Source organism: Mirounga angustirostris, unplaced genomic scaffold, assembly GCF_029215605.1.
Source record: "Mirounga angustirostris isolate CCGP_5_RB_7025 unplaced genomic scaffold, mMirAng1.0.hap1 SCAF_1, whole genome shotgun sequence".
In the NCBI taxonomy this organism is placed as follows: domain Eukaryota; kingdom Metazoa; phylum Chordata; class Mammalia; order Carnivora; family Phocidae; genus Mirounga; species Mirounga angustirostris.
In genome coordinates, this window is record NW_026991709.1 from 145361120 (window position 1) to 145383930 (window position 22811).

The following is a 22811-nucleotide window of genomic DNA, read 5'->3' on the forward strand; positions in this document are numbered from 1 at the left end:
CTTTTCCTACTCCTAGGGCAAGATGGCAGCAGATGAAGGTGCACAGGACACCTTACGTCTCCAGTTCAAGGCCATGCAGGAGATGCAGCACAAAAGGTTACAGAAGCAGATGGAGAAACAGAAGGAAAAGGAACTGAGCCTCAAAATCAAAGTTGATGACCAAAAAGAGCCCTTGGAGATTTCCGATGGCCTCAGCCTTCTCCAACCTGGGGATCAAAACTCGAAAAACAGCTTTGAGCAGAGGTAAATGCAAGTTTGAACTCTCCCAGGAGCACTGGAGGGAGGTAAGGAGGGAGGGGGCGAACTGATCACAGACCAGTGGGCAATCAGGTTGACCAGATGTGTGTTTACAAGTTGAGCCACAGAAGTTTTGACACAGGTTGTCACACTTGGGTCTGATAGATCTGTGCTCCTATGGATATATTGGTATAAACTGTATTTAAAAATAATTTAAAGTCAAATGGAAAATTTGAAGCTCATCAGGGTGTAGTTTATTCACTTGAATTTTCTTATTCAGTCTCCCGTTCATGAAAATTGTGTTTGGGTTTCTGAGGAGCTGGTTGGCTAACTCTGATGGTTCATAAATGATCATTGCTCCAAATTCTCATCTGGGATCATTCTCCTATGCCAATTTCCCTTTCCTGACACATAACAACCCATAAACATACCTGTGTAAAGAAGCTCTTGGTGGGTTCCTTGGTTCTTCCATGGTGAAAAGGTTGAAAGGAGTCCAGAATCTTCTCATTTTGCTCTAAATTCAACAATATCACAGATGCATGTTGATTTATACTTGCTGTTAGAAGCAGAAGGCTATGTTGATACAAAATTCTCTGCTAATAAAAAAAAGAAAAGAAAAGAAAGAAACCACAATAGTTGTTGAGTTGTCTCTTTGCTTCTGGTTTGGCCCAGAATCTATCTTCTCCATTTTCGGGTTCTACCTTTTATGGTTTCTCAATTTTCAAAATATTCTACTAAAAAATGCTAACTGGGAAAAACATACAGGTTGCTCAGTAATTGAAAAAGTTCCTATGGCTCCTAAATATTAGCTCTAAGTTAATCCCAGACCCATTTCCCGGTGATCTTTCCCCAAATCAGAGAAACTGGAATTGGTGGAGACTTGCGCCATTGGTAGAATAACAACACTAATGATAATATCAGGGGCCCCTGGGTAGCTCAGTTGGTTAAGTGTCCAACTCTTGATTTCGGCTCAGGTCTTGATTTCGGGGTTGTGAGTTCAAGCGCTTCGTTGGGCTCCATGCTGAGTATGGAGCCTACTTAATGATAATAATAATAATAACAATGATAATGACAATATCAGCTGTTGCATAATAATTACTGTTCCCTCTAACTTCTGTAATTTTCTTGCTTCCCCGCACACCTGTCCCTAGGGAGCCCATTCCGTGCCTCACAGTAGAAGTGATCACAGGCCCATCAGTCACATGTTTCTCATGTTTTAAAGTGCTGAAGAGAGCCTGGCAAGACGACTTATAATAAACAAAACCAACAACCTGCTCTGATTTTCTGTCAGGGTTACCTGAAACCTAGAGGCCTAGCCTTAAGACTTAGGCAATTCCTATTTGGTCTTCTAATACGTGTGTATATATACATATATGCAGTTCTGACTATCAATGTCCTTCTGAGTATCACTTTAGGTGTATGTCACAAGCTTTGATGTATATTGCTGCTGCAGTCATTCTGTTCTAAATGCTTCATAATACACATTACAATTTCTTCTCAACCCATATATAATTTAGGAGAGTGGTTTTTGTTTTTGTTTTTGTTTTTTTTTTAGTCTCAGACAATGGGTTTTGGGGTTTGTTTTTTATCTTAATTTTTGCCACATTTTTTTACTAATGATTTCTAATTTTAGTCAATTGCCATTAAAGAAAATGGCCTGAATGATTTCCACTATGTGGAATTTGCCAAGATTGCCTTTGTGGCCTATAATATAATACATTTTTATCCATATTCCATGGATGCTTGACGGAGTATGAATTCTTGGAGAGGGGCAGTCAGTTATATAGCCCTCTCTTAAATCCACAGTAAACAATGTTATTCAAACATTTTCTCTCCTTTCGTGTGTGTGTGTGTGCACACTCAGTTTTGAGAACAGTGTGTTAAAATCTGCTCATTGACATTTTTCTATTTCGTACAGACCAGTCCTTACCACCACCTAGTGTCCGACCAGATACAACACACCTGGGCGGGGGAGACCTGACTCCCGCCCATCATCGGTCCCTGTAACTCTGCCTTCGCCCTTACAGGATGCTTGAAGATGAGATTGCACACCTTCGAGAACAGCTCAGGGAGACGGTGGATGAAAATGGGCGATTGTACAAGCTGCTGAAGGAAAGGGACTTTGAAATCAAACATCTCAAAAAGAAAATAGAAGAGGACAGATTTGCCTTCACAGGTAGCTCCAGCATGGCCGCCACAGTCCCTGCCTGGAAGTCCTGGTAGCTGGCCCAGCCTCTGTGGAGCCCCCTGGGCAGGGCAAACAGCAGGTTCCAGAGGGCAGGTGCTCAAGAGAGAGTGCCAAGGGTCAACTGTGGTCAGTCTTGTCCAGATGAGTCCTGGAAATGAAGGAGCGGGTGGAGGAAGAGAGCTGGCCAAGGAGGCCAGCGTACCAGGAAATGGGAGCACATGAACAGCAGGGACAGTCTGCAGGCCTTCTGGGCAGTGTTGATGGCCCAGCTAGGACTCACAACGGGGGTTCTCCATGGATGCTAGCTGCATGTCGTGGGCCAGCAGGGTCCATTTGATCTTGCTGCTCAGGCTCAGACATTATATTATGGATGTGAAAAAGCCCCAGTGGACTTTACTGGCATTTACTCCACAGCACTCCAGAAAAGTGGATGGGACAGGGAAGGTAGCTGTTCTAAGGGGATTTCCTAGGACCCAGTAGGGTCTAGAATGGGGCTTGGCCCTTGAGGTCTGGGCTGGACTTTGGCTCTGTTGGTAGGGACATTGGCCTATGGGCCTGGAGATGACCTTAGCTCTGTGGGTGTGGGCTGGACATTGGCTCTGTGGTTATGAGCTAGACCTTGGCCCTGAAGATCTGGTGGGGACGTTGGCGCTGACTGTCCTCTGTTCCACATAAACCCATTGAGCAATTCCCAGGTAGCTGACTAAACCAGAAAATTGGTGTAACTGATCACAGATAACAGCGGGCCACAGCCGGCATCTGCCAGAGCGTCCCTCCCCGCCTTTGAGAGCCAGTCTCTTTAAGGTTCGGTGCATGCAAAGCACCAAAACTGAATGAAAAAGCAAAGGGAACTTGGTATCCTAAAGGCCCTCGGTAGCCTATTGTGTCTCCCTCCATTCTTTGGGCCTTTTCTGTCTAAAACGAAAACTGCACTGAGGAAAAGGACTTGGGAGACATAGAAACACACCCAGCCTGGCTCGGGTTCAGATGAGGAGGGGCAGCTTGCCCTTCGGCAGGGCTGTAGAGAAGCCAATGAGCTACAGGGGGAAGCAGGAGATGCTTCCTCACCCCTGGAGACTGGGGACCCGGGGGCCCCTCCCCCTTGCCCAGCCTGTCCCATGCTCTCTCTTGTCATCTCTGCCAGCCTGCTCATGGCCTCATCTGATTGCCTAACTCTTGCTCAAGACCTCTTGAGTCCAGTCCTCGCTGTGCAGTCCCCATTTCTGACTTCCAGCATCAAGTTTGGAAGAGAAAAGTCTGACGGGCCTGGTGCATGTTTTTAGACCAGGCCACAAGTGATGGGCTGCTGACAACTGATGGACTGGTTTTCCTTTGGCTGGATTTTTAGTGATTGCTTTAATTCTGTTGTTTTTTTTTTAAAAAAAAAACAAAACTATTTCTTTGTATGAGTTTTTAGTGATTGCTCAGGTGATCACAAAATACATAACTTTTCACAGTCTACTTAGAATTAGCATTTTCCCACTTCAAGCGGAATGAAGGAACTACCACGCTATCGGTCCCTTTGCCCTCCCTCATACAGTGCAGCTTTTATATGTGTTAGATCTCTGTATATTGAAAATCCCAACAGACAATGTTATAATATTTGCTCTCAATCATGACACATAAAGAGCCTAAGGAGACAAAAAGAGTCTATTATATTTACCCACATATTTAGCATTTTTGTGCTTGTCCATTCACTGCTGCCCCCTTACCATGGGGTTGCAGCTTCAAGAGTAGGGTTTGGGAAAGCAAAAAAAAAAAAAAGAGGAAGAAGATTTTTTTGTTTTCTCTGAGTCCCCCTTCCTGCCCTTTAGACTAGAGAGGGCCTAGGGGCGCCTGGGTGGCTTAGTCAGTTAAGCATCTGCCTTCGGCTCAGGTCGTGATCTCAGGGTCCTGGATTCGAGCCCCACGTCTGGCTCTCTGCTCAGTGGGGAGCCTGCTTCTCCCTCTCCCTCTGCCTGTCTCCCCAGCTTGTGCTCTCTCTCTCTTACTCTCTGAAATAAAGAAATAAAAATCTTTTAAGAAAAAATAGACTAGAGAGGGCCTCTCTTGGACCTCTTCATGATGTCTAGTTCTGGGATTTTTGAGTCCTGGAAGGAAAACATAACCCAGAAAACTCACTGCTGGGCCCCGTGTACTTGTAGGTCGGGTTTCCCTCCCCATGTTCTGAGCCCTTTCTCTTGAAGCATGCCTGGCCTCTTCAGCAGCTAGGAGGTGGCCAAGGGCAGCTGCCCTAGTTGCCATACTCAGTGCCCGGCCAGGCCAGCAGCAGCAAGCCCAGGCTGAGTCGCTCTGAAGACCATCAGGCATCCTTGTTTACCTTCCACCAGTTGTCACTCTCAGGCTGTTCTGAGGCTCATGATGGTCGTATTAAAAAGCAGGCCTAGGGAGGTGTCTCTGCCAGTTACCCATTGCTGGAGTGTCAGAAGCATTCAGAGAACCTCCAGACCCTCTGACCAGATCTGCTGTTGCACAGCTGGGCCGGGGGTTCTAACGCCACCCAGTCAGTCAGTAGCCAAGCGGGCTAGCTCCCATTGCCAGCTATCTGCACAGCCCCATACCATTCAACCTCCCACATTCACACCCTTCCAGCTACCTCTTCCCCAGCCTCCTGCCCTTGCCCACTGTGTTCCAGCTACTCTGCCTGCCAGATGGTCCTCAGATACTCCAAACATATGCCTGCCTCTGGACCTTTGCACTTGCTGTGTCCTCTTCTTAGAATACTCTTCCTAGTTGAGAACACTCTTCTTGATGGCTTGACCCCTCACTCCATTCATCCAGGTCTCTGTTCACATGGACCTCCTCAGACAGGCCTTTCCTGACCACTCCATTTAAAATAGCATCACCCATCCCTCTCACCCTCTTGCTCAACTTCGCTTTATTTCATAGCATGTAGTCCTCCCGATCATTGGAATACATATTTATTTGTTTTGTTGTTGTTGTTGTTTTTTAAAGATTTTATTTATTCATAAGAGACAGAGAGAGAGAGGCAGAGGGAGAAGCAGGCTCCCTTCTGAGCAGGGAGCCCGACGCGGGACTCAATCCCAGGACGCTGGGATCATGACCTGAGCCGAAGGCAGACGCTTAACCATCTGAGCCACCCAGGCACCCCATATTTATTTGTTTTTTATTATCTGTCTCCCCAGCTACAATATAAACTCCAGAAGTCTTTTTTATTCACCGTTAAATCCCTAGTACAGAGAATGCCCAATATTTGGTGAAGCCCAGTAAATATTTACAGATGGATGCGTGCGTTTGTACTGACTAGATGTCACCACAAAACTCTGTATAAGAAACCAGCACATAATGTCAGCAGCGTTCAGCAGGAAGCATCAAACATCTGGGGTTAATTGGGGCTCAGCAGATCTAGACCAGGCCCGGCTAGGGCAGTTCAGCCTTGTTCCACATGTCTCTTCCTCTTCCTGGGACCAGCCAGCGGGCCTGGCTGTGTTCTTGTGGAGTTGGCACAAGTGAAAAGAGGGGGGGTTAACTACCCAAGTGCTTTGCAAGCCTCTACCTGTGCCTTATCTGCTAACAACCCATTGGCCAAACAAGTCATTGGCTGAGCCAGAGTCAGGCAGGCATAGAAGGGTTGAGAGGGTACCTATTGGCTGGAGGGCACAGCAGAGTCATAGAGCCTAAGGTGTGGATGTGTAACCCTGTCACTGAGGAGGGCATGAAGAATTGGGGCAATAAACTTATATCCCATAGAAATAAAATTTACACTTTGCAGAGTGGCTGCATTTCTACTCACTGGAGTTGGGTTTCAGGGTTCCCAGGTATGCAGTCACTCCCCTGAGCCTCTGCCCTTTCAGGAGGGTTCTAGCTCTTAAAACCCCGGGGCCATTGGTAGTGTGGCATGAGTTTGATGTGCGGGCCTGTGTGTTTCCCTGACCTCGCTGTTTTCCTCCATCGTAGGCACAGCCGGTGTGGCCGGGGATGTGATTGCCACCAAAATCATTGAGCTGTCCAAAAAGAACCGGGTGCTGACGGCAGAGTCAGAGGGCGCGAAAAGCAGAGTGAAGCAGCTGAGCAATCGTGTCCAGGAGCTGGAGCAGGAAGTGAGGGGCCCTGGTCATTCCTGCCTCTAGAAGGGACTCCCAGGACCCTGGGCCACTCCTCCAGAGAGGGAGTCACACTTAGATGCTTTGGGTCCTTCTGAAGGGCTTGTGGGTCAGTGTTTGCAAAGAGTTCCTCAGTCTTTGTCATGTCCTGAGAGGGGGGAAAGTGTGTCAGGAAGCAAGGGGGACACAGCGCACGGGGAGGCAGCCATCAGAGTGGTTAGGACACAGATCCGGAGCCTGACCTGGGTGTGAATCTCAGCTCCATCACTGACCTGCTTTGTGACCTCGAGTAGGTTATAAATGCGCTGTGCCTCAGTTTCCTCCATCTGACACATAGCAGTAATAACAGTACTCACCCTAAGGTTTTTCTGACCATCAAGAGACGTAACAGTGTAAAACGTTTCGACCTGTGCCTGGCATGTAGCAAGCACTAGATAAACGTTCGTTACCTACATTAACAGGGATCCTTGCTAGTGTGAAGCTAGAGCCAGGAGCACTCCAGCAGCTGGTCTCATTCTTGCCCATCTTCCTCTTTCTGCTGCCCCCCTGCCCTCCCACAGCTAGTCACAGACCCCTAGTCTTGCAAGGACACAGCCCGAGCACTTCATGGTCCCTTCGGGGCTGGGATGGAATCCACAGGCTAGAGAGGACCTATGTAGCTCCCTTATATGGCTGAAGAAGCTGGAGCGTGAAGAGGGTAGGGGGCTTTCTCGGGTCACGCAGCCTGTGGTGGGGCTGCATTGCTATTTCAATTCTGTTGCCATCTGCAGGCCTCCCCAGATGTTATGCTGGCCATTGAATTAGAACTTCTTTATTCTATAACACATGGTTTGAGAAGCACCTCAGGCTCTGTGCCAGGCCCTGTTGGGGGAGCGAAATAGGCATGGGCCTTGCCCTCCTCAGGGGCAAACCCAGCACCTCTTAGAGGAGGGGGCGCTCACAGTGGGTCCCTGGAGGGTGGGAAGGGGCCACACTGGGAAAGATGGGGGACGGGCCCCCATGCAGAGGGCCCAGCAGGCGCCAAGGTCCTGAGTGGGGAAGAAGGTCTTAGAGGAAACCCAGGTGGCCAAGAGTAGAGGAAGATGAGGTCAGAGAGGTGGGAGGGCAGGCCACCCCGGCCTTATCAGACATGGTCTGGTCTTTGTGTGAACAATCAGGAAAGCTTTAAAGGGGCAGTTGGCTGTCTGTGTGAAACACTAGGCTTGGCTCCAGGCCATGAGCCCATGTGGCAGGTTTCTTAGCATCTCTGACCCTGTCTTCTTATCTACCACATGAAGTCCATTATCCCTTTATGCAACTCCTCCCAGATTGTGGACAGAGCTCCAAGATACAGACCACGGCTACAGTATTATGTATGAAGCTGTTAGTGAATCCTAGTATGTGACTGGGGAGTGGGGCAGACCATCGATCAAACCCTCTCCCACCGCAGAGCAGTTTGTAGGGGAGTGTTCTTCCGTTAATGGTCCTAAAGTGAGCTGGAAGGTGAACCAGTGAGATCAGTAACCACGGCGGCATGAGCACCACACTCAGGTACCACAGTTGCCAAGCAGAATCCAATATTAAGTGCAAGGTTTGCTTTTCAGCTGCAGGCGACCCTGGCCAGGCTACCAGCCAAGGCAGCCACCGATGCGGGAGCCAAAGCGTCGAGGGCTCAGATGGGAGACAGAGCCTTGGTATGAATTCTAGTCTGTGCTGGGGAGTCTGTGGGCCTGGGCCTCCTGTCGTCTATAGGAGTGTAGGCACCTCCGTCCAGGGTCCACCCCATTGCTATGCCAAGCCCACCAGTGCAGCATCCTCAGCGTGGTCATCAGGGAACAATAGCCAAGTCTGTGGCCTGAAGCCAGGAATGCCCCAGTGGAGGCCAGTGAAAGTCTAACTCTGATTCAGTCCCCAGAGAGGGAGAACAGGAAGGGCTGGATGACCCTGGAACCCTAGAATTTCAGGACCAGCGGGGAAGGCCTGGTCCAACTGGCCTCCAACTGTCAGCCCAGCTGCATCCTTTACAGCATCCTCACTGGGGAGACATCCAGCCCCTTACTTTCCCCAGGGACAAGGAGCTCACTCCTGCCCAAGAGAGCCCTGTTGGGGGTGGGGGTACATTTCATATAGTGAGAAGTCTTCCTTTTGTGGAACTCCAAATCTACAAAGTCAAAGTGACTATTGGGAATGCAGCTTGTTCCCCAGATTCCATTCTACTCAGCCAGTGAGTAGGGCCTGGAACCCAGGAAATGAGGATTGTGGCTTCACGAAAGGAAGGCAGTCTGACCCTGTGGGCTACCAGGGAGGGGCATGGGGCCCATGCCAGATGATAAGTAGCCTCAGAGTCTTAAAAACAACCCAGGAGGCCTCCCCAGGGGTGTTCTTGGAAATAGAGGGAGTCAAGCCTTAGGACTCCCTGTTCAGTGCTCCTTTTCTAGCTCCACCTCCCTTTGCCTACAACTCAGGGTCAAGCCACCTCATGCCTGACTTGGGGAGAATTCAGCCCTCAGTCTATAGTGATAGTTTCCTAGGGCTCCAGGGGGGCGAACCTAGTGGGGTGAAGGCTAGTCTTGTGTAACCCTGTCTCATTGCTGGGGAGGTGATAGAGGGGCTCTGCCCTTGGCAGGGGCTGTTCTGTAGGACCTTTCCTGGCTCCAGGGGACACTGATAAGCTGCTCCCGGTTTATCCAGAACACTGAGCATTGCCATGTCCCTGACTAGGCTGCCATTAATGGGAGGCTGCTTGTTCAGTCACTTGTTGAGCGTGATAGGATTTTCTGAGCCCTGTGAAACAGGGAATCAAAGACAGGGCCTCTGTCCACAGAAGAGCCCAGGAGGGGAGATGAGTAGCCACACCGAAGGAAAGAGGGGGACAGGGCCTTCAGAAAGAGCCCCAGGGCCTCAGAGTTCACAGAGAGAGCACACCCTCCCTGTGAGGCAGCTAGGAGGTGGGCTGGAGGAGGGGGTCCTGAGGTGGGCCTTGCTGGAGAAAGGGGGATGGGGGAGGGCCCTCCAGCAGAAAGTACAAGCCGAGGCTGAGAGGCCGGGCAGCACTAAGTATTCCTATTCTGTTTGCTAGCTGCGTGTGGGCTGGACAGTGTTTGCCCGCAGCCCAGGGCCTGCAGGGGGGAGAGGGGGGACGGGGAATATAAGCCAAACAAGGCTAGGGTGGGGTGACTCACGGAGGGCGGCCTTGACTGGCGGCTGGAGCTGGGGCACTCAGCTTTGCTGGTAGGCTTCTGCCAGAAGAGCGGGTAATGGGCAGTAAGCCTCTGTTCAGCAGTACCGTGCGTTTTCCAGGGCACTTGGGATCGGAGAGAGAACAAAAGCAGCCTTCCCCCTCACTACACCATTCAGGGTAGCCCAAGCCTGAACCACACTTCAGAGGCCTGCGCTCACGGCATGCTCTGGCCCCAGGCGCCAAAGCGCATTCCGGAGTGGAGCTGAATGCCCTGTCTCCACTCGGCACGGTCGGTGGGGCTCCCAGAGGCTGTGCTGCGAGAGCATTGGCATCGTCTGTTCCCCTTGGACTGCGTTTCATTTAGTCCCTCAAAGAAAATGGCCCAGGGAAGGGGAGGGTTAGGCCCCTCCTCAAGTCCCCCACAAAGCCTGTGGAATTTCGCTCTGGGCAGAAGCAGCTCTGAGATGGCAGCGACGTGGGGTTGGCCCCATGTCCAGGAGGAGAGGACTGGGGGCTTGGCAGAGCAGAAGACCGAGAAGTGGACGGCACTGGCTAGCCCTCAGCCCCCTTTGCCAGCTACCCCAGGCCAGGCTAGGCGCCCCCCTCGGGCATTGCCCTGTCAGAATCTGCCCCAAACAGCATCCTTCATACGCACCTCCTCTCAACACTCACAGGCCCCCTGGGCACTGGTGTTAATATACCCCTATTTTTACAGATGAGGAAGCCAGGCGTGGAGAGGGGAGTCATTGCCTGCGTTATAGATCCGGTCCCGGATGCGTGCTCTTCCCAGGCTTTGAGCAGGGTCACGGCCGTCACGTGGGACGCTCATAAACACAGCCCCTGCACCACCACCTGTCAGGGCCTGCGGGCCTCATGCACCCAAGACCCAACAGGCAGGGGATGTTGCTTCTTAGCCTGGACACGTGCAGAGTTAGCCCCTTAGCTGAGGGAGGACAGGCATCCAACAGCAGGGAGAAGGAATGGCAAGACGCCAGACAGGGGGAAGGACACACACACACACATGCACACACACACTTTTTTTTAAAGATACATTTGTGTTTTATATAAGTTCCCAGTTTATACTCTGTTCACATTGGGTATGCTGTTTAGCCTCATGGTGGTGCTGTGAAGAAGCAGGACAGAGAAGGATTCTTTACCCATTCCATAAATGAGGAAACCAGATGGGGTCAGACTTCTTGGACTGTGTGTCCGGTTCCCGTTTCCTTCCCCAGTGGTTTTCACCTGGGCTGTCCACAACCTCTGGGGACCGGGGAACTTCCCAGACCCAGTCTCTGTGGACCTGCCTTCCGTGCCAGTGTCCCCAGGAGATTCTGTGTGTGCCTCCTGAAGACAGCTCAGAAAGCCACTGCAGCACCTGCCCGGCTTCCCAGAAGTGCAGCCCACCTGGTCTGTCGGGCAGGAGCAGACGGTCTTGGCATCATGGCCTGATGGGATGCTCAGCCCACCCGTGATGCCTGGGTGCCGGAAACAGCTTCCAGTGGGAGAATCAGCTAGGGCAGGGGAAGGACCGGGCTTCTTCTAATCTGACTTGTGTCACCCCCAACATGCTGTGTGCCCTATGGCAACTTACCCCCCCTCCCTGGGCCTTATTTTCATCACTTACATTGCCTTAATGCAGGCAATGACTCCCCTTTCCAAACCTGGCTTCCTCATCTGTAAAAATAGGGGTATATTAACACCAGTGCCCAGGGGCCTGTGAGTGTTGAGAGGAGGTGCGTATGAGGGATGCTGTCTGGGGCAGATTCTGACAGAAGGCATCCCTTTAATGCCAACCTTCTGTGAGCCTCAGAAACTTCTCCTGAAGACTGAGAAATAGATGGCACATTTGAGAAAAATTTACATCCAAGTAGTTTAAGTCAAACATTATTAAACAACAACAAAAAAAGACACTGCTAAGAGTTCCAGCAGGCAGAGTTTTTGTGGTTGAGGCAGTTCTTCAAGCCACGGAAATGGAGCATTTGGCGGTGAAACTGGGTCCTTGTTTCTGTTGAGTGAGCTCATTGCCAAGAAAGGGAGCTCAAGGAATAAGCTGATGGTTTCAGAAGGAGGCCCTGAGTTAGGAGGGTCGTTGGGGGTTGCCTTCTGTGATGGAACTAACCCCCTCTTTATTCTTTTTTTTTTTTTAAGATTTTATTTATTTATTTGACAGAGACACAGCGAGAGAGGGAACACAAGCAGGGGGTGTGGGAGAGGGAGAAGCAGGCTTCCCACTGAGCAGGGAGCCCAATGCAGAGCTCGATCCCAGGACCCTGGGATCATGACCTGAGCCGAAGGCAGACGCTCAACCGACTGAGCCACCCAGGTGTCCCTAGCCCCTCTTTATTCTGAGTGGAGATGGTTTAGCTGCGGTGGCAGCCTCCAGAGCTCAGCAGAGAGTGCCCATGCCTAGGAAGTGTCTGGATGGTGTGGAGCCTGCAGGCCTCCTCCTGGGGCTCCCCCTCTGTGGCCACCGCCTGCATCCCTGGCTGTGCAGTGCTCTGAGCAAAGGGCTTAGGCCCCCGAGGTGGGTTGCCAGGATTCATGTCCCTGCTCCACCTTTCCCAGCCAGGTCCCCCCGCCTCAAGCCAAGGGGAGTCCCCCTCCACCAGCCTCTGCTTTGCATCTGGAAGGGGCTGACAAGAGAACCCCCGCCCCCCCCCCGCCAGAAGTTCGTGACGAATCAGTGAGTTGCTGCACGTGGAGCACATAGCGTGGTGCCTGGCACAGCCCTGGCTGAACGGAGTCACGATTATCGTTATGATTTCGGCAACAAGTGACCGCTCTCTCCTCTCTCCTGCCCAACTAGCCAGAGACCCCAGAGGTGAAGGTCTTGCAGGACAGGCTGACGGCCACAAACCTGAAGATGAGTGACCTCCGCAACCAGATCCAGTCTGTGAAGCAGGAGCTCCGGATGGCCCAGAAGGTATTCCAGAGCCAGGGGTCAGGGGTTCTTATCTGGCTGGGATTGGGAAGAGCATGGCCAGGACAATGGGTTCCATTCAGGAGCAGCAAGTGCTTGGCCCCGTGAGCATCATGCTCTGGGGCAGGCTCCGGATCCGGTAACTTCCTTCTGTCAGCCCTTCCTACAGACCATTGGTGAATGGGGTTGCTGGCTGCCTGAGGGGCCCTTGTGGTGCCTTCCCCCCCCCCACCCCCCCGGACAGAGGAGGGCAGTGCCCTCTACTCAGGGAGAGTCCTGTAGACTGCTTGTGCTCCATGCACCCTAGTAGATCCTAGTAGATCTCTCCTTAATAAGCCACCTTGGACTTGGAAGCCTGCCAAGACTTGCCTCCTGCCCTTTGCTGTCTGTAATATTAGAAAATGAATAGGTTGTTTGTGTATTAAAGGCCCTTTTCAAAGGAAAATACTCAGACTTGGGATGCAGGCCCAGCTGGTTCATTATTTATTTTTATTTACATAGTGAATTCTCTGGCATTTGTCTTCCCGGCTGGAACCACTCAGACTAGCCAAGATTTCCAAAACAGTGTTCTATTGTGGAAACAAGCACCAGAGACTCGGGACGCTAGATTGGTTCCCGTGGCAGGCTTCAGAGGGGCCCAGGGCACCAGCTGGTGTGTTTTGTTTCCACCTCAAAGCCTTGAGGTAGGGCCTGCACCCCACCCTTCAACAGCCACAATGTTGGACCCTTCTGGAATCAAACCTCCCCAATTGATGTTTGGTGGTCCCCCCCATCCTTGCTGCACTCAGACATGGCCCCTAGTCAGTGGCTTTTCACAGAGGGCAAGGCCCTGGGGCAGTGTACTTCCTATAGCCATCCAGAAGGATCTCAGTTCTCAGTGGCAGGTGAACAAACTGAGGAAGCAGATTTTGGTCAACTTTGTGGTTCACGCATCCCAGAATATGTCAAGGGCGGAAGGCCCCATCTGAACACTGTTGGCAGTTCCTCACCTGCTGGAAGCAACACTAAGAAATGCGGGGGATGAGGGGATCACTACTTTCCCAGGGGCCGCTGCTCTGAGAGCACGGTCAGCTGGCCTTGGGGCAGGAGGAAGGGGTACAGGCAGGGGCCAGGCCCTCTGGGAGCCCCACACACCCAGCACCGCCTCTAAGGATGCACTGGTTTTAGGGTTCTGGTGGGGGCCCTCTCTCCTGGCCTCGCTGAAGGCCCTCCCTTTTTCAGGTTTTGACCAGCGAGGTCGGGGAAGATGTGAATGTCCAGCAGCTCCTGTCCTCCCCGGGGACCTGGAGGGGCCGGGCTCAACAAATTCTTGTGTTGCAAAGCAAGGTGAGTGAACTTCTTCTGGCCCTGAACACAGGGCTTAAAATGCCCCGGTGAGGTGGCACCACCCCACATGAGAGACACAGAACCCTAAAAAGGCCCTCAGGCCTGGCAGAGCGTACTTGCAGGGCTGTTGTTTGATATTCTCCCCCACCGGCCTGATTTTAATTTGTTATTTGATGAACAAGCATTTATATAACACATACCACGTGCCAGGCACTGGGGCTTAACAAATGCCAAAACCTTTGATTTACTGTACTCTAGGCATATTTTTTCCCCTAGTTCATGTAAATTCGCGTGACTGTTGTACTTGCCGGCTTTTTCCAGTTTTGTCCAGATGCTTGTAGACTTTTGAAAGTTTGAGTTACCCAGTAAAGATGTAGCCTTGTCCCCCTCTTTATGCTCTAAATCTTTTGGAGCATCTCTAGAGGCTAAAAGCTGGGGCTCTGGAGCCAGGCTGCTTGGATTCAAATCTCAGCTCTCGACTCAGCAGCCGTACGACCTTGGGCAAATTCCTTCACCCCTCTGGGCCTCGGTTTTCTTCTCCCTATACCACGGATAACGGATAACGATAGGAGCTACCCCACAGGGCTGATGGGAGGACTGATGAGTCAATACGCGTCAAATGGCCAACACAGTGCCTGGCGTGGAGCGAACACTGTACAAAGGTTGCTCTGGTTATTTTCCTCTTTCGCTTTCAAACTAAGAAGCACAAGAGTAGGTGTGTAACTTCCCCACCTGGCCAAGCACATGGCCTTCATCCCCAAGGACTTCAAGTTCACAGTTCCTGGGTAGCTTTTATCCTCGAGGCCTCCTGTGGCGTCCTTGAAGCCAACACGAAGGAGGGGACGGTGTCCAAAACACTGTGATTAATGACCGATGTGTGGCCTTGGGGTTTAAGAGACCCCAGTTTGAGACTGGCCTTAGTCGCTGGTCTGTAGTTTCGGTGACCTTAGGCAAGTCACGTCGTCCCTCTGCACCTGTCTCCTCACCTGCAAAACGGAGTGTTGTGGGTTAAGTGAAATAACATCTGTAAAGGACCCAGCACAGTGCCCGGCCCGTAATAAGCACTCGACACATTAGTTGTTATTGTCGTTAAGCTGCGTAAATAAACGATTGAAAGTTTCATACTGTGTTCTCTAATGCTTAAATGGAATTACCACGCAGTGCCACACGAGGGCGCTGATATGTGCTTTCAAAACCATGCGGCTACCCTTTACTGGGAATCCTAGTGAATTTGGCCCCGGCAACTGTGTTCCATCATTTATGTTGTATCAACATGGAAACCAGGGTTAGAAGGACCCTAGGAGTTACTCACTTCAAACTCAGTGCAATAAAGCCATCGTTCTGTGGGCTGACATCTAACTGCCACTTGCCGAGAGCCTATGAGTGCTGGACGGTGTGACAAGGGCTTCACCTGGGCCATCTTGGGGTTTCTCAAAGTTGCCTAATCCTAAAAAGCACCCATAGGACTTGTTTAAAATGCAGATTCCCAGTCCTTTCCCTGAAGCTCTGACTTGTTGGTCTGGAGTGGGCCCCAAGATTTGTCATTCCAAGAAGCATCTTGGGGGTTCCCAGACTCAGACAAGTTCAGGATACTGAATCCTTATACCATTATGCGGGGGGTACCCTTAGGCCCGTTTCACAGATGAGGAACCTGAGATTCAGAGAGGATAAGTAAGCTGTGCATAGGCACACAGCTGGTGAGGCTTTGAGCTGCTCTCTGAGCTTTTAAACCCCACCCTCCCTCTGCAGCATCTCCTGCAAGTGGCCAGGAACCCATGGTCTCCCAAGAAGCGCACCCAGTCTTGGGTTAGAGAGTTCATCCTTGTACTGAGCTCCTCCATCCTTTCCCTCCCAGGTTCCTGAGTCACACCTCTGCTTCTTGGTCTCACATAGCCCCTAAGTGAGGGGGTGATTTTTCTCATTCTCAAGCTAAACCTCCCGCCTGTCCTCCCCTGTTTTGCCCAAGATGCCACCTCAGACTCCTCCCCCACCTCCGTGCCCCTCACATGGGGCTCCTGCCTCCATCTAGAACAGCAGTGGCCTCAGTCTAATGGGGCTTCCTGTCACACCTCAGGGCAGCCCCTGAGTGGTTGAGTCTGTGAGGGCAGGCCCACTACGGAATGACGAGTTTTACCACCCTCAGGTTCGCGAGCTTGAGAAGCAGCTGGGACAGACCCAAAGCCAGTCTGCAGGAATATCCCATGACAAGCTACCTGTCGGTCCGGACCCAAGGAAGCTGTCGGCACAGGAGAAAAACCTGCTGAGGATCCGCAGCCTGGAAAGGGAAAAACAGGAGGGCTGCGAGGTAATGCATGTCCAGGGAAGGGGTCAGTTGAGCACGGGGGACCGGGAGATCGTGACCACCTCTGCAGGGCCGTGAGGACGAGCTCTGAGCCACCCCTTAGAGGCAGGAGACCCCTGGGGCTTGGGGTTACCTCAGTGCCTCTTCCTCACGTCCTGTCAGTCCAGCTGGAACTGCCTGACTGGTCGTCAGCCCATTTCATGAGCTTCGGGTGGCCCCATCCTGGCTGTTCTGGAGATGCTGGACCTGAAATTGTCACTGTAGAAGGAGAGGAGGCAGCCAAGGCCCAGAGGGATGGCCCAGGGACAGGGTTAGGTGGGGCTCAGTGGAGGAGAGCTCCAGGCTGCTGAAAGGTGGGCGCTGTGTCTCACTGGCTGCATCTCACAGATCTGCACCCAGGGTGGTGGAAGCCAAACTCTACCAGGCTTATGTGACAAACAGAATTGATTGGCCCATGTAGATGAATGGTCTAGAGGTCGCCTAGTGTCAGGCACAGATGGACCCAGGGATCTGGGGACTTGGTCTCGGTGCCACTTTTTCCGGACCGGCTTCACCCTCTCCCATGGGAATTCCTGCAAGTCCCAGCTTCTATCGTCCAGCCCAGCCCCCACAAACAAAGGGCTTCTCTTTCCCAGTAGTTCCAACAAAGTCCCAGAATGAAGTGTCACCCAGCTAGCTTAGGCCATGAGCCTGTCCCTGAGCCAGTCACTGCAGCTGAGGGTCCAGGCTGCTCTGACCAGCCAGGCTTCTCCCCAGGTCTGGGAGATGAGTCAGCCTCTCAGAAGTTGGCGTGAGAGTGGGGAGCGTGGCTTTCTCAAGGAAAATAGAGGAAGAAGCAGGACGGGGTGCTGGCAGGCTGAGAAGGCCCACTTCAGTGGCCCTGGCAGTGGGCTTCCTAACAATGAGGCCTTACCTTTTCATCAGGAGACTTCCATTTACGAGTGCCAATTCAGGACTAGACCCTGTGCTAGGAACATTGTGACCATCGCTGCATTGCACCCCCAGCATCCTAGATCATCAGGTGTGAGGAGGAAACAGAGGGACTGGAGCGGTGGGCCAGGCCAGGTCCTCCTGGACCTTGTATGCCAGCCAGGGCTTTGGGCTTTTATCTAGAAGGAAGTGGAGAACCACCAAAGGGTTTTGAGTCATAGAGGGACGTGGACCCCTGTGCATGTTGGAAAGGTCACATGGCCAGGTGGGGTCGGGGGGGCTAGGTCAGAGGAGGCGTGGGAGGCAGAGGTGATAATCCACTTGAGACATATCCGGGGACCAGAGCCAAGGCAGTAGGACTATAGCCAAAGGCCAGACACCTGCAACGTTTGAGGGTCGACTTTACAGGGCTCAGTGACGGGATGGAAGGGAGATAAGTGGAAGGACTGTGAAGGACTTCCAGTGAGTGTAGCAGTGGGGAGGGGACACGGGGAGGGGACTCAAGGGAGATGGGAAGCTGAGATTTGAAACTGTTGAGTTTGCGGTGCCCCTGGCTCAGACTTACACATTCACACCGAACAGAACATGTTGCAGTCATTGAACCGATTGTAAGCCACATTGCGGTGGAAGGAGGCTGTCCTCTGTGTGTCCTTCCTCTGCTGGACGCCTGCAGAGCTTAGAGTATGTAGCCAGCAGAGCTACAGGCAAACAATGGCTGCCTACGGCAAAGATCAGTGGTCTTCTGGATTCATATCTACTATTTTTCATTCTATAATTCACTTTCACAGGGATCTAAAAACACTTTTCCAATGATAACTAACCCTCAAGACCAAAGCAGATTATGTCACCCGTTGCCCAAAACCCTCCTCGGGGTCTCAATCTTGGCTCCTGATGGTTTACCTAATCTGGACTCTGCCCCCTCCAACCTTGCCCCTGACCTGTCCCCTCTCTCACTGTGCTCTAGCCACACATGTTCTACCCCAGGACCTTTGCTCATCCCCTCACCTCCTTTAGTCTCTTCTCAGATGTCACCTTTCAGAGAGGCCTTCCCTGACCATGCCATTGTCCCTCCCACCCCATTCCCTTGCCCAGTTTTCAATATGCAGAGCAACAGGTAAACAGTGGTAACAGGTAAACCATTGAACATCTATCTCCCCAGCTAGGATGTTAGCTCCTTGGGGACAAACATTCTGTTTTGTTCTCTGCTCTATCCCCAGCACCTATAACAGTTCTAAGCACACAGTAGGCCCTCAGGAAATATTTGAGAAGGAAGGGAGGGAGGGAGGGAGGGAGGGAGGGAGGGAGGGAGGGAGGGAGGGAGGGAGGAAGGAAGGAAGGAAGGAAGGAAGGAAGGAAGGAAGGAAGGAAGGAAGGGAGGGAGGGAGTCTCTGAAGGCATGCCCAGCACTTGAGTTGCCGGTTAGTAGCTGACCCGAGTGTGGCGCAGTCTGGGCTGATGTGCTGGATGTGCATGGAGGAAGTCAGGCAACGCAGCGGGATGGCACCTCCCTCTCATTCTGGCTCCTGGTGGGGTGAGCCACTTCTGTTTGAACCCTAGACCTAGTGCTGCTCATGAGAGCATGGCTTTGCTCTTTCCCCAGCTCAGGCCGGGATTGAGAGGTGGGGATAGCCATGCTCTCTGGAGGACACACTCACAGTTGGCAAGTGTGGCTCCTCTCGTCTCTGACCCTGGCAGAGCAAGGGCAGCTGCCTGGATGCCTGTGTTCTCGGGCTGATGGAGGAGTGCTATCATCTCTTAGTGACGTCTGTCACGTGCAAGGGCAGGGCCCCACCTGACACCCCTGAGAGGCGGGGGCTGGGAGCTGCCTTGCTCTCCGGCCTTCAGAAGTCCCCTCCTGTCACCGGGCCTCACCTGTGAGTGGGAGCCCGGGACCCATTCAGCTCCACTGCCCAAGACTATATTTCCTGATTACAGAAACTCATGGGTGAGCGGGATGCCCTCCAGAAAGAGCTTGAAGAACTGAAAAAGAAGTTGGAGGGCGTGAAGTCCCGGAATAAGGTGCTGTCAAGCGAAGTGAAGACCCTCAGGAGTCAGATGGGGACCCTGGTGGAGAAAGGCCGACATGACGATGAGCTCATCGACGCCCTCATGGTAGGGCCCAGCCGCTCAGGCCTGGCGAGAGCCAGGGCCCGGTTCCTCCAACACGGGCCCCCCACCCTGCCCGGAAGCCCATGACCCAGCCCCAGCCAGAGTGAGCCCTCACTTACCCCAGAGGCCACCAGCATCATCCAGAAGCTCATGGCCTCACCCGGGCGTCAGCTGCAAAGCCACATCCCAGGGACAGGAGCAGCTCGGAGGCTGCCCGAGCACGCATACACGTCGTGTTGTGGGGTTTTGCTGCTGGCTGTGACGTGTTAGAGCCTGGCACCAGCCGCTGGGCCTTTGGACCCCAGAGGAGGAGGAAGTGGGTGCAGGGGAAGGAGATGGGAGTACACCCTGGGTCATTTTTCCTTGATGGAAAAACTGAGGGGCCAGTACAAATTCTTGTCCATGTGACAGTACACAGCCCCTCCCGGACACTTGGGGTGCATGTGGTTCATAATGGTTAGTCGCCAAGACAACCCCTAGGGTCATCTGTTCTAATCCCATTTCACACATGGGGAAACTAAGAGTCCAGTTAGTTAGCTAAGTCGTCCAAGACCGTACAACTGAGTTCAAACCAGGTTGCTCTGACCGTAAGGCCTGCCTTGATTATCAAGGCCACAATGCTTTCCTGAACCTAGCCTGGCCTTTTCGCTCTAGGACCTGCAGTGCCCCAGGGTTTTGAATCCCAAATTGTGCCCCAGGCCCCTGGGGTGGCCCTGCCTGGCTTGGCTGGGGGGCACGGGGTGGTAAGCAGAACACAGAAGACCCGCCTCTGCTCACACCTCCCTGGGTGACCCTAGGCCTTTGGCACCCCCTCGCTGAGCCTCAGCTCCCAGTTTTTATTTTTTTTAACTATTTTTAAAAGATTTTATTTATTTATTTGACAGAGAGAGAGAGATAATGAGAGCAGGAACACAAGCAGGGGGAGTGGGCGTGGGAGAAGCAGGCTTCCCGCTGAGCAGGGAGCCCGATGCGGGGCTCGATCCCAGGACCCTGGGATCATGATCTGAGCCAAAGGCAGACGTTTAACCAACTGAGCCACCCAGGCATTCCAGCTCCTAGTTTTTAAATAAGGTGTGGAGCTGCATGTCCTCAGTGGTCGCAGATGGCATGATGAAAGCTGCAGACAAGCCCCAGCCCGGCCATCCACCAGCACTGTGCCCTTGGGCTCTCTGGGCCTCAGTTCCCTCTGCATTCCCAATCACTGACCTGTCCTTCCTGTTGGCCCTTGGGTGAAGCCTCCAGCCCACTAGTCTCCTGGGGGCATCTGCAGGGGAGGGGGCCTCAGTCAGGTGCTGAGGGAATCCCTGGCAGGGGGTCCAGGGGCTGCATTCAAGGCTATCTCCCAGCAGAGGGATAGGGTTTCTTTTTCCCCGAATCTCTCCCCCACTCCACTGGCAGAGGGCCCACCACCTGAGCTGCTGTCGTCCCAAGAGCCCCCTCAATGTCCTTCTTGGCCCAATCTCAGAGAAGGAAGTTGAGGACAGGAAAATGGCAGGGTCCCCACCTGTCTGGTGAGCCCCGCAAGGGCAGGCAAGGAAAGTTATCCTCCTGCTTCTCGAAGAAACAGGTAGGGTCCCACTGTTAGTTTCCTGCAGCACCAAGGAGTGCATGAGGGAGGCGGTCTTCCCTGTCCTGCCTTGCCCAGGGTTCATGGCTAAACTTGTCTGTCGTCTGCCCTCCTGCTTGGCCCCACAGGACCAGCTGAAGCAGCTCCAGGAGATTCTGGGCAGCCTGAGTCTGCAGGAGGAGAAGACCCGGGCGTCGCAGCACCATCTGGACCAGCAGGTCAACAGTGAGGCTCAGCAGAGCATCAGCCTCATCACCCAGCTGCGGGCCATGGTGGCTGAGCGGGAGGCCAAGGTACAGCAGCTGGAGTTGGAGATTGGCCAACTCAGTGTGCAGGTGAGTAGGGCGCTGGCCTGGCCTGACATCCATTTCCAAGCCCTGGCAAGTCCATCTACCGTCCAGACAAAGCTGAGCAACTTCCATTGTTTTCCACCTACCTTCACTCAGGCCACACCACGTCCTTCCTGGCTCCATTCTGCTCCCCTGCTTCCATCTGGCTTCCCACGAATTCTCACATACCTTTCCTCTCTTTCCTGATTATCTCCCGTCTCTGCACAAAACCTGTCTGTGGCTCCCGGTCACCCTTGGCCTCATTCAATCCTCAAGGGTCCAGGCTCCTTCCAGCTCTGCCTCACTGTCCCCAGCCGTGGCCCTCATCCTAACGATCCAAGATGGCGGCTACAGTGCCAGGCTCCACGTTCACATTCCAGGCAGTGGGATGGCCCAAAGGAAGCTGCTCTCCAGCCAGCTTGCAGGGCCCCACGTGACGAGCTCTTGCTGCCACCCCGCCTGTATCTCCTCTTCACCCCTCCCTTTCCCCCACACTCTGGCCACATGGCCACCATTAAGCTCCTCACAGCCCTGCTTTCTCCCCACTGCAGCTGGGCACATGCCTGAAGCACGTGCCTTCCCTTTCCTCCCCCACCGCCCCTGCCTGGCCAGGGGCCCCAGCTGTGTTCCTTGCCCCTCCTGGGCACTCTCCTAACTCCCTGTGCATCCCCAAGACAAACTTTTGTCACCCTGGGTGATCGTTTTCCTGCCCCCCCCAAGTCCTCCTCTCCTCTTGAGGCGGCGTGTACCTTGGTGCCTCACGCCCTGGCACAGGACTGAGAGGCCAGTGTAGATGCTCATAAATGCTCACCTAATGAGGGAGCCCCTGAAGAGCTGGACCTTGACAGATGCCTTAACCAGCACAGCCCGGGCTGCCGGGAGTCAGGCCCTGTGAGCTCTCTGTGGCTCCTTCCTGTGGTGCAGGTGCTCAGAGGGGAGGGGACCTGGGACTGGGACTCTGTCCCGGTTGACAGAGAAGCCTCATAGCCAGGGTGACTGGTATCGCCTAAGGCATGTCACAGAGCAGCCCTGCCCTTTATTCCCAGGGATCCGTGGTCCCGTCAGAAGCATGGGAGCCCAGGAGCCCCTCAGCTGCAGCCTCAGGCTGGTGTTGGCTGGGGTTGGTGGTGTGTCTCCGAGCCGTCCATCCCCTGGGACCCCAGTGGCTGTGGTGGAAAATGCTGAAGTCCCCGAGGCTGAGGGGGAGCGCAGGGTTATGACAAAGGCCTGGGGACAGGGTGTGTGTGGCTGTGAGTGGGGACATTGCCTTGCAGTCCTTGCCCTGCTTGCCACTGGGAAGTGAAATCTGAAGGAGCACATGGGAACATTCCAGTATTTTCACCTCACCACTGTCCTGGCTCCAGGCACACAAAAGGGAAGCGCTTCTTACCTCAGAGATCATCAGCCGACTGGGGGCCAAGCATTACCCAGCAGACAGTTGAGGCATGCATCTCAGGCTGGGGGACATGCCAGCTTGTCTGGGGCTCACACCAACTGTCCACCCCTGGTGGTCTGACCCCCTGGTGGGGGTCCTCCGGGGCTCCTTCTTCAATCCGGCCTCTCCAGCTATCTGGAAGAAGGAGGTGTGAGGAGGGAAGGGGGCCTGGTAAGCCCAGCCTCCCTGCTAGACCGCTGGCCCTTGCTGAGGCCCTGGCAACCTCTATGGCTCCGGGTGTCTA

At 53.2% G+C, this 22811-nt stretch overlaps 1 protein-coding gene across 1 annotated transcript in view; it reads left to right on the forward strand.

Moving 5' to 3' along the window:
* Window positions 1-22811, forward strand: part of CCDC13 (coiled-coil domain containing 13) — a 59584-nt gene that overhangs the window by 16566 nt on the left and 20207 nt on the right. The window contains exons 2-10 of the mRNA XM_045903952.3: window positions 17-243; window positions 2265-2413; window positions 6344-6486; window positions 8073-8162; window positions 12456-12572; window positions 13791-13895; window positions 16039-16200; window positions 19063-19239; window positions 20932-21138. Of these exons, the coding sequence (XP_045759908.1) occupies window positions 23-243; window positions 2265-2413; window positions 6344-6486; window positions 8073-8162; window positions 12456-12572; window positions 13791-13895; window positions 16039-16200; window positions 19063-19239; window positions 20932-21138 (1371 nt within the window). The 5' untranslated portion in view covers window positions 17-22. The remainder of the gene's footprint in view (window positions 1-16; window positions 244-2264; window positions 2414-6343; window positions 6487-8072; window positions 8163-12455; window positions 12573-13790; window positions 13896-16038; window positions 16201-19062; window positions 19240-20931; window positions 21139-22811) is intronic.